The 14,597-nt window shown below is 62.2% G+C and overlaps 1 protein-coding gene across 1 annotated transcript in view; it reads right to left on the reverse strand.

The window, feature by feature from the left end:
• The window catches only part of NTSR1 (neurotensin receptor 1), a 44,979-nt gene that overhangs the window by 4,603 nt on the left and 25,779 nt on the right, over positions 1-14,597 (reverse strand). The window contains exon 2 of the mRNA XM_049650495.1: positions 429-630. Coding sequence (XP_049506452.1) covers positions 429-630 — 202 coding nt within the window. The remainder of the gene's footprint in view (positions 1-428; positions 631-14,597) is intronic.

Consider the following 14,597-nt stretch of genomic DNA (forward strand, 5'->3'; position numbering starts at 1 on the left):
GGATGGGTGGGGGGATGGATGGATTGATGGATGGATGAATGGATGGATGGATGGATGGATGGATGAATGTGTGGATGGATGGAGGGATGGATGGGTGGACGGATGGAGGGATGGATGGGTGGACGGATGGAGGGATGGATGGATGTGTGGATGGATGGAGAGATGGCTGGTGGGTGGATGGAGGGATGGATGAATGTGTGGATGGATGTGTGGATGGCTGGAGGGATAGGTGGACGGGCAGATGAATAGGTAGAGGAGTGGAGTTAAGAGCACCAACCCCTGGCTGGGGCTGACCCTTGAGTCTCAGCTCGGACTGCTCCGTTTCCCGGGTCTTAAACTTTGCCCTGTTTGGCAGTGTGAGGCTCACAGCTCTGCCAGCCCCTTGCCGCCACCCGGCCCATCCCCCAAAGGGCCCGGCAGTTACGTACGTAAGACCCGAACGCCGTGCCGCAGGGCCTGGACCCTGCCAGGCTCGATGGACATGTTGAATGAGCTGTGTTGGTCCCCAACTGCGCACACCTGGCCTTGCTCAGATGCCTGGCTGACCATGATGGTCAGCTTGTTGGCGATGATGGTGTTCAGGACGGAGATGACCACCATGGGGAACACGAAGGACATGAAGGTGTTAACCTGCAGGGACAGAGCAGGACAGCCATCAGGCTGGCGTGCAGGGGACGCTGCCCGCCCTGGTGCCTGTCCCTCCGGCTGGGGGTCTGAGGCCTGGAGTATGGAAGGTGCTTGGTCTTTTGCGTCAGGCTTGTAGACATACCCCCCACTTCCTGCCCGTTTCCCACCCACTCCTGGCTCAGAGAGCGGTCACGGAGTCTTTGCCATCTCAGGGAGCCACTCTGCATGGGGTTCAGCCTGTAGACAGTGTGGTGTGCCCTGGTCGCGGTGAAGGGTTGGGGCTCTCTGTTTCCAGCTCTGGACACAACATGTCATGGGTACATCCCTGAGCATGGCGCTGCCCCTCCAGGAAGGCTGAGCCCAGCCCCCCCGTCCCCCGCCGCCTCTCCATGCATGAAAAGTGCTTCTTACTGGCCCCTCTAACTTCCGTGTCCTTTGTACCTGGGGAAACTGAGCCACAGACAGGGGCTGGACCTGTACAAGCCCAAGTCTGGCCTTGCCGGGACACCAGGCTGAGACGGACATTCGCAGCCACCTTGCAGGGGTGGCCCTGGTGGGCAGCAGGGAACGGGTCCCCCATGGAGCTGGACCTAACGCGGCCACCGCCTCCCAGGGCAGCAGCATAGCAGCCTCGAGCGGTATAAATCCACGCGTGGCTTTTTATTCTTCCCGAGCGCTCCTGTTGTCTGGCGCCCCTTGCTCCCCCACGTGGCCTCGCCCTCAAGATGCCACAGCGGGTCTGTCCGTGGTCGGCTGCTCCGAATGTTCGTTTTGAACTTCACGTTCAAAAAAGCTTTTGGTTGTGCCTGGCTCTGCCGGGCAGCTGCAATCCCTCTGGAGAGTTCCAGGGCGTCTGCGCCCGGGGTTCCCTGGACCCCGGGCTGCACCCCTGCTACCTCCTAACTCGGTTTGCCCGCAGCCCTTGAGAGCAGAGCTAAGGGTCCTCCACGATACGCAGACATGGTGTCTGCACCTCTGTCCTGCTCATACAAGCAGGGGCCGGGGGGACCAGTGGCCACCAAGAAATGCCAGAGGTTCCCAGATGGGGACGTTGGCAGGTTTGCTCCACGGCCCTCTTGGCGGTCAGGCGTCTGTCCAGAGCGGGGCAGGCTCACACGCCTGCTCTCTTGAGGGCGCGGGCTGAAGTCTCCAGAGGCCCTGCCCACCCACACAGTGTTCCAGAACCCACCTGGGAGATGGAGAGGGCCTCCAGGAGGCGGTGGCCGGAGGAGACCTCAGTGCCATCTGAACAAAGCTCCGCTAGACTAGGGTGAACGGGCCCTCGGGAGGGCCTCTCCCACACGCTGGCCCCAGTGCCCATCACTCACTGCCGGCCCGGGGCTCCTGACAGCCCCTCCACCAGGCACCCTTCTCCCCCACGTCCTCAGAGCTCGGGAGGCCCGAGATGGGGCCCCATCCCAACTCCCTTGGTGAGGACGCTGTTGGCGTGCGGCGGGGCGGCTCCGGGAAGGCTTCTGAGGCTCCTGCTGGGCTGCGGGCTGGGCAGGGGTGCAGGGGGACGCTGTGTCTGGGCCCAGGAGACAAACTAATTCCCTGTGAGTCATCGCAGCCCGGTATTATTTAAACAGAACAAACGTATCCAACACAGATTTTAAATGTCAAAACATTTAAGATACCATACCTCGCTGAGCACAGGCAGTAGGGACCGCTGCCTCGGAGGGCAGGTGGGGGCCACGGGCAGGGGCCAGGGCCCTGCCTGGTGGGTTAGGAGGTCTGGTGTGAGGCCCGCTGCGGTTCCCCTTGATCCTGAGGTCTGCAGCGAGGAGAGGGGGCCTCACCCTGCAGGCCCGCCCCGGTCAGAGGCTTGGGCCAGCCCTGACTTCCAGGGGCCGGAATGCCTCTCCTCGGCATCCCCCACCCCTGCAGCCTGGAGGTGGGCATCGATCTGGATTGCGGAGGCACTGGGGGGCACGCCTGGCTCTGGGGGCTTGCCTTCTCTTGTCAAAGCTCACAGCACGGACGGGGGCCCGAGGCGGCCTACCCGCTGACAATGAGTGAACAGAAGCACCTCTCATAAGCCTGGTGCAGAGTCTCCGGGAACACTGTAAATGTCATCCCAGGAAGGCAAGGAGGCCAGGTGAGGGAAGCCAGGGCCTCCCCAGACAGGTAGGTGCAGGTGTGGACGCCGTGCCTGGTCTAGGCATTTGTCCCAACAAGACATAAGACTTGGGAACAGACAGGCTGATGCTAAAATGCAAATCGAAATACGTCATCTAAGAATGGCCAGGAAAGCTCTAGAAGGGAAGAGCGATGGGTCAGTACCGGGCAGGGAGGCGGCAGCCTACCACCCACTTACCAAATACTGACCCACGAGAGAGACTTGGTGTGGACACTGGCACAGGGGGAAGGGTGGACGTGGAGACCAGTGCAGTGGAGACGGGCCAGAAATGGCGCCCAGTGAGGCAAAGCGTGGTGCTGGGTAAAGAGGGCAGCATGTCAGGGAGAGGGGGCAGGAGGGTGGCAGCCTGCAAAGCCAGGAGACTGGACCCTCAGGGCCTGCTGTCTCCGCCCCCTTCCCCGGGCCCCTCCCCTCTGCCTCCCTGCAACTGCCCACCCTCCAGGTCCGTCCAGTCGTCCAGTCGGCGCATCCCTAAAGCTCTAGGTGGGCCCTCCCTGGACAAATGCAGGCCGTTTCTGCAGCCCTGCACCATTTACACGTATCTGGTGAGAGCCGACCCCAGGCCTCTTGTTCAGGAGGGACCTGGGGCAGGGGTGGGGGAAGATGCGGGGGGGGCGCCGCCGGGCCTCGCTGGAGCTCCTACAGCCGCCGTCTGCAGCCACTGCTCCCAGCCTCTCAGTTTTTCTTCAGCAAAATAAGTATTTCCTTATTCCCCTTAGGACAATCTGAATTGGTTCCCGAAACTTGTACCCTAACTCATGGAGATCCCACACCAAAAAAACAAATCCAGATGGAGCAAAGATTAAAACCTAGAAAGGAGAGCCACAAAACGGTACGAAACTGAGGGAATTTCAAAAATAAAGTTCAGGCACTGCTATTAAAAAAAAAAAGAATGATGGAAAAAAATCAATTCTCTCAGCCCTCGGAGAAATTCCTGTCCTGCCGCGCCTCCAGACGTTCCCGTAACCCCAGCCCCGGCCATCCTGCCTCAGTCTCCCCGTGGACTGTGGCAGCTTCAAGCTGGACCCAAGAGGCCGGCAGGAAGCAGACTGCCCAGAGGGAGCCTCCAGAGGCCCAGGTCCTGGCTTTGTCAGCCCAGCACCTCCCTCCCAGAGCCTGTCCTCCGTCCCTGACGAGGTGGTTGAGCGCCCTCCCCCGTGGCCCCGACTGACCGCTGGGCGAGGTCTGGCCACAGCGGCCAGCCTGCTTCGGGGAGGTCAGGTCTTCTGAGCCCCAGGCCACAAGTTGAGCTGCCTCCCCGCCTCCCTCCGTCCCCTGCCTCTGGGCTCTGCAGCCCTGGCCGGAGTTGGAAAGCCCTGAGGCGGGCAGGGCCTCCAGGAAGCAAGGGTTGGGGGTGGGGAGGGGAAAAGGGAGGGAGTGGGGGGTTTGACCTTGGCCTCAGACACCCCTGGTGGTGCGCTGGCTGGCTGGATACGGCTTTGGGCGGTTCCAGAATGGCCTCTCAGCCTTAGCTTTCTCACTTCTGAAAGGGGGACAGTAAGAGTGCTCAGCTCAGGGCTGAGAGCACGGTCCATACTCAGTGGCGCCCAGGATGTTACTGGGGGACCCGCTTGGGGACGGAGCCAGGACGCTCTGAGGCGCTGTCACCGCCAGTCCTGTCCGAGGACTCGGGGCTGGTGTCTGCCCCCCAGCACTTGTAATCTCGTGAGGGAGGTGGAGCGGAACGTTGAGCAATAAAAAGGAGGTGTGCATCTAGGGACAGAGGTCTCCCTGGGAGGCAGGGCCGGCGCCCAGTCCCGGGGGGGGGGGGGTGCACACGGCAGGCCTGCCAGCCTTTGAGAGGCACCACCGTGGATGCGGGCAGCCCGGCCCGCCTCCAGGCCCTTGGTCAGCCAGGGGGTTCTCCACTGAGACCCCTCTCCTTCCCCTTTCAAAGGGCCTAGTCTCACTCCTCCCTTCTTTTGTTCTGCACTGGGGCCCAAGCCTCTCTACTTAATCCCACGTGTTTAGAGAGAGAGATGGCCCCCGGGCTCACACTGCTTCAGGGCTCAACTAGCAGCCTGCGGTGAGCGGAAAGGCACAAAGCAGGGTCGGGTCGTTCGCAAAACCCAGAGGTTCGGCTTCTCGCCCAAACTCTCCACTGTAGAGACCGCTGGGGCCTCCTCGGTGCCTGGAAGAGGACCCCCTCCCCAGCAGATGAGCAGCCCCAGCCCGGCCCAGGCTCACAGGGGTGGCCCCTGCCAACTTCCAGGTCAGACTCCAGTGGAAAGAACGTCCCTCAGACCCAGCAAGTGTGGCCCACGACTCTCCACTGGGACAGCCACGGCTGCTGAGGGCGGGGACGGCCAAGGTGGGTCATCCAGAGTCCTGGTGTGCCACCGTCCCTCAGCGCAGCCTCGCTCGAAAAGCAAAAATCCAGGAACAACACCATCTGGGCTGGTTGATAAGTTACGACGCGTCCACACCACGGGGCACCCTGTTGACATCGGGAATGAGGCGGACTGGATGCTCCAGGGTGACAGGTGAAAAAAGCAAGCACAGAGCAGCCAGGTGGAGTAAGGAGACAGCTCCACGCTGGCGTCCCCAGGAGGGAAACCCAGCAGAGGCCGACATGGGCGGGGAGGGCCTGGGGAGCTGGGAGGCTCCTGTCATGTCCTCCTGGATCGAGGGCACAGGGATGGAATAAGGGCACACTTGGTCTGCTTCTCCTGCGTGTGTGTCCCTTGCCCCCTTGGTTACATGAAAATCACACGTGTCACCCCGCCTCCCCAGGACCGGGAAGCGTGAGGGGCCTAAGGGACCAGATCTCAGCGGCTATGTCCCCATTCCAGGGGTGGGCCAAAGGTAAGAAAAGGGGCTTGCAAGGTGACACAGCCCAGGGTTTCCCATCCCTTGTCTGACAAGCACCCCGGCGCTCTAGATGCTGCTGGGACCTGGAGTTCCAATATCTGCCACCCAGCAGGGACACATAGACACGGACCAGTGTCTAGAGAACAAGACAGGGCACCACGGAGCTGCACACCGCTCTGTGGGTCAGTGCTGGCCACAGGCCTGGGCTTTGGTGGGACAGGTGGAGGACCAGGGCAGAGGACACGGCACGTGACCTGGAGGGGCCATGCGAGTCATGGTTAGTGTTTGAAAGGCCAGCACGGGGAGGAGGGCCCCAGGCACTGGGTGCCGCCTGGGGCTTAGCTCGCCTGCTTCCGGCTGCAGGTGTCGGCCTATCCGACACAGCCCATCCCGCCACGACGGCCCTAATAGGCAGACTCTGGCTCAACGTAGAAAGGACATTTTGAGGGCCTCTAACTTCCCCTTTCTCGATACATAGACTTTAGCTAAGCATGAGCGGGATGCTTTCCATGAGCCAGAGAGCATGCTCGGAGCCCTGCCTGCACTTCACTGAATACACATGTCAAATTAACAAGGCAGAAGCTGTCAGTATTCACACCTAATCGAAGAAGCAACCCAGACCCAGCTGTGAGCCCGGACCCAGTCTGACTCACAGCTGGAGTGCCCACCTCCCATGTCACGGGACGTCTTACAGGCAGGCAGCAGATGAAAGGAAGATGAAGCATCCATTTGTATGGGCAAGAGCCACACCAGGGTGCGGGACCTCATCCTCACACGGGAAGCTTCTCTGGGCACGTGGCTTGCCCTCAACTGCCCAGAGAGGATGCTGTTTTTGGGTCAGTGCAAATTAAAGAAATTTTTTAAAAATTTTATTTTGGAGACAGAGAGTGAGCAGGGGAGGGGCAGAGAGGGAGACACAGAATCCGAAGCAGGTGCCAGGCTCTGAGCTGTCAGCACAGAGCCCCACGCGGGGCTCAAACTCACAAACTGTGATATCGTGACCTGAGCCGAAGTCAGACGCTTAACTGACTGAGCCCCCCAGGTGCCCCGAGTGCAAAATTTTGAGAACAACTTCTAGTTCAAAGATCATGACTCCTTGGTGATCTCCCAGAGCTGAACCTCTGCATTTCTCTCCGTTGATCTCCCTTCAGCTCCACTCTGGTCCCCATGCTCCTCTCTGGCTTGAAACTTCTGGAAGAGGCTGGGCAAGTCACTGGGGACTCAGTGAGAGACGATGCTCCAGCCCAGGAGGCTGGGGGTTCAGCACCACGGACAGTGCCACCAAAGCCGATGGTGCCACTGGGGGCCTGGGGTGGGGAAGACCTGGGGAGGGGGTTCAAGGAATGGGGGGGGGGGCGGGGGGGGGGGGCGGGTGGGGGGGAGGTGGGCTGGAGTCGGGGAGACCTGAGGTGGGGACCCCAAGCCAGCTAGGAGCAGGGGCCATCAGGAACACTCCACCCGTCTCTAGACCCTTCCTATCTCGATGAGAAGGGGGCAAGCACCGGTAACCTGTGTAGGAGGCACTTCCCCACGGCCCCGCCGGCTGCTCCTGCTGCAGGCAGCCCTGCACTGGGGAGGGAGTCTCCCTCCTGTAGTGCGGGAGCCACAGAAGCCACAGTCTGAGAGTGAACTTGAGAAACAGGAGCCCCTCTGGAGCCACATCCTGTCTGTTCCTGGCGGTACTGCAGGGCTGGCACCAGCTGGGCTGCTGGGAGACCCCTCAATCGGATTAGGAAAATCACTTTCCCAGGACGCCTGCCCCTTCCTGAGGACCGGGGAGGCATCCTCCAGAAGGAGCAGGATGGCCGCTCCCCTGGGTCGCAGGCTGGAGGCGCACCGGGGGCCCGGCCTTGGCTGAGAGTTGGGGACTCACGAGCCCCCGTGGCAGCTGGGGTGGCGAGCTGCCTCGTGGTTATGACGGCACCTCTCAAAACCACACGGAAGCCATCCGTACGGTGCGGCAAGCTGTCGGGGTGCTTTGCTGTGTTGTCAAATATCTGTTGGCTAACAAGCCCGTGAGAATGTTCAAATCAGTGGGACATCTGTTAAGTGGCAACAAACGGGCTTTAAAAATCCTTGACAAGGACCCGTGGCAGAGCCGTGAGCGGGTGTGCGGCAGTCTGACCCTGGGGCACGGCCCCCACTTTTGTGCCCAGCGGAAGGAGGGCAGGAACCTTAGTGGTCACCTAACGCACAGAAACCATGGCCCATGTGGCGTATGCCCGGCTCTTGTCCCTACCCGCCCCTCACGCTGTGATGGTGACCCTTTTCTTGCGGTGACAAAGTCCGTCTTGCAGAATGGCTCCCGGTGTGTAAGAACCGGCTCCTGCCAACCCCACCATGCAGGTTCGAGCCGATCTGACCAGGTTTGCTAAGCCCTTTGTGTGCATTTTCCTAAATGCGGGGAATTAATTCGACCCTGACGGATTACGACCAACTCACGCAGCACAGAGCATTCTGGAGGTTTTGCGTGAGCCTTTGACAGAGTTCGAGGCGTCGGGGCTCTGCTCCATGCCAGGAAAACCTGGGGACCCGGTCTTGATCAAGACCCCAGGGTGGGGGGGGGGGGCCACACGGGGGGGGGGGGGGGGTTTCCAGGGAGTTTAGCAGATCCCTCGGCTGTGCCTGGGGGAGGGGTTCGGAGACGCGGGGAGCTCACACACCGAGGGGCCGAGAGTGCTAGCAGGAGCACCGACTGCCGGTCGGCAACGCGGTCGGGAGAGCGGTGCAGGACCAGGGCTCGGCCTGGGGCCTGTCCCCACCTCGGTGCCGTCGCCCGCCCTGTTCCCCGTGTTCCCGGCATCACAGGCAGATGGACGTGTGGCCCCACAATTGTGTTTCCTTGCCACGTAATTGTGTGCGCAGTTTAGCAAATATCCTGTTCCTTCCCAATTTCGAATTACTGTCCCCTTGGCCACTGTGCTCCGGAGGACATCTGCTCTGTACTCATCTCCGCTCCTCCCAATAGAATTAGTGCCCTTTCCCTGCTTTAGGTGAATCTGATTATGGTGGACCCAGAGCCGAGTGGCCGGTGTGAAGGAGGAGGGCCGGGGGCGGCCACTCACACCCCAAGCCCAACTCGGCCCGAATGTGGCTCTGGTTTCTTCCCACGCTGACCAGCTCCTGGGCCCGGACGGGAGTCTGTGCCCTGGCTTAAGTCCCAGCGGTGACACCACACGCTCCCTCGGCCAGGCTTCCTCCGGGGCTCCTGTCCCCGGACGGCTGTGACCTCAGAAACGGTGGTGGGGTCCTCTGCCCCTGCTCCCGCCCAGGGCCACCCAGCGAGGGCCCTGGCTGTAGCTCTCAGCAAAGCGGGAAGGCCAGCCGGCGTGCCGCCCAGTTACCCCAAAGCGGGCAGCCGAGAACTTCTTCCTTCCATCCCGAGGACACGGCGCGTGACGAGTGGGGCCCCACTCTGCTTTTCTCCTCTCCAGCCACAGACTCTGCCACAGCAGATAGCCCTGGCCAGTGGATTCGAGACTCGCGGTTCTCCGTGCATGAGTGTGCGAGAGAGGGTCGCGGTGGGGGCGAAGGGCCGAGCTTCCTGTTTCTAGATACTGGAGCGCAGAGCAAGGCGGGCCCGGATTGGGGTCTCGCCAGACGACTTGAGTGCGTCCGTTCCCAGGCTGGGCCTGTCTCCCGCCTATAAAGAGGGAGGTGGGCCGGTCCATCTTGAAGACCCCGGTCCTCGGGAATGAGGGCGGCCCGGGCCGGGCACTGCTCGAGGACCACACAACATACCCCTGGTCTCCGGCTCCTGTTCTCGGGAAGATGGCAGCTTGCTGGAGGGACTCCACTGCCCGCGGCCGTGGACGCCTGGCACTGTTGGTGTTCCGAGCCCACGAGGGCAGAGGGCCGACTGGCTGTAGGGAAGCCTCGCTGTCCGGAGGGCCACGACTTCCCCAGTGTTCCACTCGTGGACCATCAGCTTTTCTTTTCTCTCGCGGGAGCTCAGTGGCAGCTGGGGCAGCTTAAGGGGACTGGGCTGTGTGACTCAGGCCTCCCCATGATTCGGGCTGTCACCTGGACACGGGCCCCAGGCAGCGGCTTCTTCCCAGCTCGGGAACCGCAGGCTTGAGCAGGGACACGTCCTGCCTTGGCGCCTCCTCTTGGAATATTCCGGCGCCTCCTGGCTGCGCCCTCCCTTCTGTCTACCCACGCCCTCCTGGGTTCACCAGCCCGTCATCCTGTCCTCTGAATGCACCGGCACCTGGGCTCACCATCTGACCTTCAGAAGCATTTATTGAGCATCTGATGTACGCGGGGTGCTCTGCACAGACTGAGGTGAATGCGGAGGACAGGTAAACACACACGACTCACGGTGGGCACGAGACACAGGCTGGTGGGGGGACAAGATGGGTAGGGCCTGGGAGCCAGGGGGGGCCCAGGCCCGGAGAGATGCCACGGTGGCCTGCATTAGGGCAGTGCTCACGGGGATGGACACGGTGGGCCACCGAGGGAGGACCCAGCAGTGTCAGGTAGGAGGAGTCAGGGAGAAGCTAAGGGGTTGACTCGGCCTCTCTGGTGGACCCGGGGGCTGCACCTCAGAGGCGTGTCTCCTGCTTTAACACCCCCCCCCCACGCGGACATCTTGGCCGCTAATGTCCCCACACACACACACACCGGTTAGAGGGTCCCCCTAGCTTTTTCCTCCAACAACCTGAGTCTCCTTCTCGTGCAAATGTCTCAGCAGAGATGCTTTCCCGTCATCATCAGCCCGTCTGGGAAGATGCCTTTCCTCGGGAGCCGGGGCATCCTCTCCCCCGCCTACGGCGACCCCCTGAGGCGCATGCCAGGCATTCGTGACACGCGACTGGCTCTGCTTCAGTAGGATCAGAGGAAGCCGCAGTGTGGGGCAGAGGCAGGCAGAGGGCGAGAACCGTCCGTCTGCCCCTGGGAGCACGCGGGACGCCCCGACAGGCTGGGGCACCACAGGCCGGCGGGCCCGGTGCTGCCGACCCAGGTGAAGAGTGCAGCCTCGGGGGGCCCGGCTCCTTCAGGGCCGTCATCCGCTGCCCTGTCCACCCCGGCCCCTCCACGCCCAGCTGGGTTTTCCCCCCGACGGTTTTGCAACGGCCACTCAGAGGCACTCGGAGGCCTCGCTCTCCTGGCGTGGATGCTTCCCGCTCCCGGTGGGCAAAGCGGCACCGGAAGGCGCCGACGTGGCCACCGTGCGGCAGTCAGCGCGTGAGGTCTCCGCTTCCCGCGGTCGGTCTGCTGTCATTCCGGTGAGCTCGGCCGCAACGAGACAAAGCCTCACCAACACAGAGGCTGCGAGGCGAAACCCCCAGCCCAGCTGGGGGCGGAGTGGACACAGAGTCTTCCTACAACCGGGTAAACAACTTCGAGGCCGCCCTCTGGGCTGGGAGACGTCCGACCGATGGGCTGCTGTCCCTCGAGCCCCACGCCTGGTTCTGGCTCTCTGCACCTGCTCTGTCCCCCGACCGGCTGCCCCACACCCCCCTCAGTGGCCCGCACCTTCGCGATCCCCAGGACCTCCCGGAGGCCTGAGAGCCCACCTTCTTAATCGTCGCGGGCAGCCTTGGCACTGAGGTGTCACCCTGGGGCTGAGCCCTCCCCTAGACACCCTAGGCCAAGAGGCAACTGTCATGGGTCCCTCCGCTAACAGGACTGCGCCACAGACTCTCAGCTCCCTGCCCGTGGAGGAGGGTCCTCAAAGCCATCAGGGCTTCCCGCCCCTGGACGCGCTCGCCTTTCGCCATGTGGCTGGCCGTTGCTCCCACAAAGACGTGGGGCCTGCGGCCCAGCCCTTGCCTGTCCTGGCTCTGACCTGTGACACGCAGCGCAGTCCTGCCTTCCAAGCCGGGCCTCGTGCTTTCTGCTCCCAGAACGTGGCTGCCACAACGTGAGAAAACCCCGACTTGCCTCCTGGACAGCAAGGCCTAGGCAAGAGCCAGCACCAACCTGCAGACGGGCGAATGAGGCCGTCTCAGACTCATCCAGGCCTGTGGGGCCACCAGATGACGGAAGCCACATAAGTGGCCCCAGCTGAGACCAGCTGAGCCAGCCCAAGTCCCATCCAAAGAATCACAAGCAATGTTACTGTTTGAGGCAACAAGTTTTGGACTGTTTTGTTGTGCAACAGAGGCCAGCTGACAGCGGGGAGAGAGAGTCAGAGAGAGGGAGGGATACAGAGAGACAGGCAGGGAGAGAGAGAGTCAGAGAGAGGGAGAGAGAGAGAGAGAGAGAAGGAGGGAGGGAGAGAGAGAGAGGCAGAGAGTAAGAGAGAGGAAGAGAGAGACAATCAGAGAGAGAGAGTGAGAGTGAGAGAGAGAGAGAGAGAGGGAGGGAGAGAGGAGGAGAGAGGGAGAGAGAGGGAGGGAGAGAGAGAGAGAGGAAGAGAGAGGGAGAGAGAGGGAGGGAGAGAGAGGCAGAGAGAGGAAGAGAGAGAACCTTAAGCAGGCTCCACGCTCAGTGTAGAGGCTGATGTGGGGCTCGATCTCACAACCATGAGATCATGACTCGAGCCAAAACCAAGAGTTGGACACTTCGCCGACGGAGCCTGCCAGGCGCCCCAGGGTTTTTAAATTTCTCTGCCCCCCCCCCCCCCCCCCCCCACACTTTCCCTTTGAAGAGAAACCCCCCCCGCGTAAGTAACATGCAACCCACCCCGGGCGCTGACAGGAAGTTCAAGAAGGCAGGGGGGTCGTGGCGCAGCTGACGGGGCTGTCCCACCCCAGAAACTGGGGGCTGGTCTTATAAAGACAGCTGAGGTGGCACCTGCCGTGTGCAGAGTCGGGGTCAGGGGTGTGAGGAGGGCAGAGGACAGTTTTCTTTCATTTGTGTTTCCTGCAAAGAGGCTCATCAGTGTCACCTACGGGTCTCACTTCTTGGAAAAGGAGCAGCGTGTAACGAAGCCTTGCAGGAGGAGAGCCGGCTCCTGGCTGGTGGGTGAAACTCAAGTGTGCAAACGGGTGTGGGCCCTGGGCAGCTGAGCCCGGGGTGGGACGGGTGGGCCTGGGTCCTTCGAGGGCTCTGCGGTGTGATGATGTCGACGTGGGATCCTCCCTCGATCCCCACTATCAGCAAACGCCGGTTCGTGCTTCGTGCGGCTTACGGTCACGTGCATTTGTGTGCCTGTCTGCGCACGGGTATAGGAGCGTTTCTGTGTGTGTGCACATGCTGTGAATGTGTTTCCGGGTGTGTGTGCAGGTGTGCACGCGTGTTTCTGGGCGTAAGTGTGGGTGCACTTGGCTTCCCCGTGTGCCCCTCTTTTGCTATCGGCTGGCACAGAACCCAGGAAGTCACTTTGACAAGGAAATGCCTCATGACGGTGAGGGGCTTGGGGACCTCAGCCTCCCGCCTTCGTCCCGTTGCCCCCAGATTCTGAGCAGACCCCCTGCCCCCTGAACCGGAAGGGACACGTTTCAGGACAGGGTGTCCGCTCAGCTAACACGTGGGCCCTCACGTTCACGCTTCTGCAGACGGCGACTGCAGCTCTGGGCAGTGCGCGGCCCTGGCAACTGGGCTCAGCGGCGAGGACGGTGCCGGAACACGGGCTCCGACTCTGGCGGGCAGACCAGACCCCCAGGAAACGGGGATCGGTTGGAACCCCAGTTCTCGGGCGACCCCTTGGCCACTTGCCCTCCTGGGGGAGCTGCCCTCCTCCCCTCACGGCCTCACCGGGATGGAGGGAACCAGCAAACCCCACGGCCGGGCTCCGCCCCCTTCCTCCCGCACCTCTGATGCCCGCCCCGGGCGCGCCTGCCTCACGCTGCCCAGAGGACGGAGATTCCACCACAGACTGAAGGGCGTGTCCCCCCAAGTTCATATGCAGGATTCTGGCTCCCAAGGATACGGTGTTAGGGGGTGAGGCCTTTGGGGTGATGAGGTCGCCCCGATAACAGAGACTCCAGAGAGCTCCCGCCCCCCCTTCCTCCGTGTGAAGACACCCCAGCCGTCGTGACCCGGGACTCGGGCTCTCGTCGGACGTGGGATCTGCCGGTGCCCTCGGCTCGGACCTGCGGCCCCCACAGTTGAGAGGCACACGTGGCCGCTATTTGGAAGCCCCCAGTCCCCGTCGAGCGGCCAGAGCGGACGAGACAGCTCTCAACGGTTGTGAATCTTCCAGAAGCAATGGGGCAGGTCTCTGGGCCCGAGGCCTGGGCCACACCTGGGCCCGGGGGCCACTGGCCTCAGTGCAGGGTGCGGCCACCCCCTGGGCGCCACCCCTCCACCCGCGAAAGGAATTTCATCTCCTTCCTGGTAAGGTGCTCGTCACAGACACAGAATCGGCTCGCCTGTTACACGTGGAGTGTTTCTAGTAGGATCTGGGTCTTTGTCGGGGAGGGGGGCTCTGGCTGGACCACCAGCAGCCTCTGCGGAAAGCAAACGAGGCATTCCGTCTGTCCCCTGCGAGGGTGCCCACCTCTCCCGCCGCCACGCTTATGGCGATTTGCGTAACTGAAGGGGGCTGTCCGGAGCTCCGGGAGGGGACAGGCCGACCTCTGGCACAGACGGAGGCCAGGTGTCCCTGAGCACCAGGTAAGCATGCGGCGGGCTGGAGGGACAGCTTACCTTCCGTTTGGCCGGCGCATGGCCATTTATGATGGGACACGTGTTTGTGCTGTCCCCACCAGTCGGCTGCATGGGGACACAGCCTGGCGCTCCAGCCATGGAAGCACTTCCAGGGTGAACGGCAGGCAGAAGGCACTGTCTCAGTGCCCTCGGGCTCCTGTGACCACAGCCGTGGCCCGAGTGGCCGATAGACAGCAGAAATCTGTTTATCGCAGCCCTGGAGGCGGGGGTCCGGGACTGAGGGCGCTGGTGTGGAAAAGGGGCGAGGGGGGTCTCTGGCCTCTTCGTACAGGGGCGCTGACCCCGTCCTGGGGGCCCCACCTTCTGACACCATCCCCCAGGGGTCAGAGCTTCAACATATGAATTTGGGGGTGAGGGACAAAAACATTCAGTCCACGACAGCTGGCAAAGGGAGGGCCGAGCTAACCCGAAGTGGGGGCGCCCTGACCTGGGGCAGCGTGGACGGGCTCTGGAGAGGCAC

This window comes from Panthera uncia (genome assembly GCF_023721935.1).
Source record: "Panthera uncia isolate 11264 chromosome A3 unlocalized genomic scaffold, Puncia_PCG_1.0 HiC_scaffold_11, whole genome shotgun sequence".
Taxonomy (NCBI): Eukaryota; Metazoa; Chordata; class Mammalia; order Carnivora; family Felidae; genus Panthera; species Panthera uncia.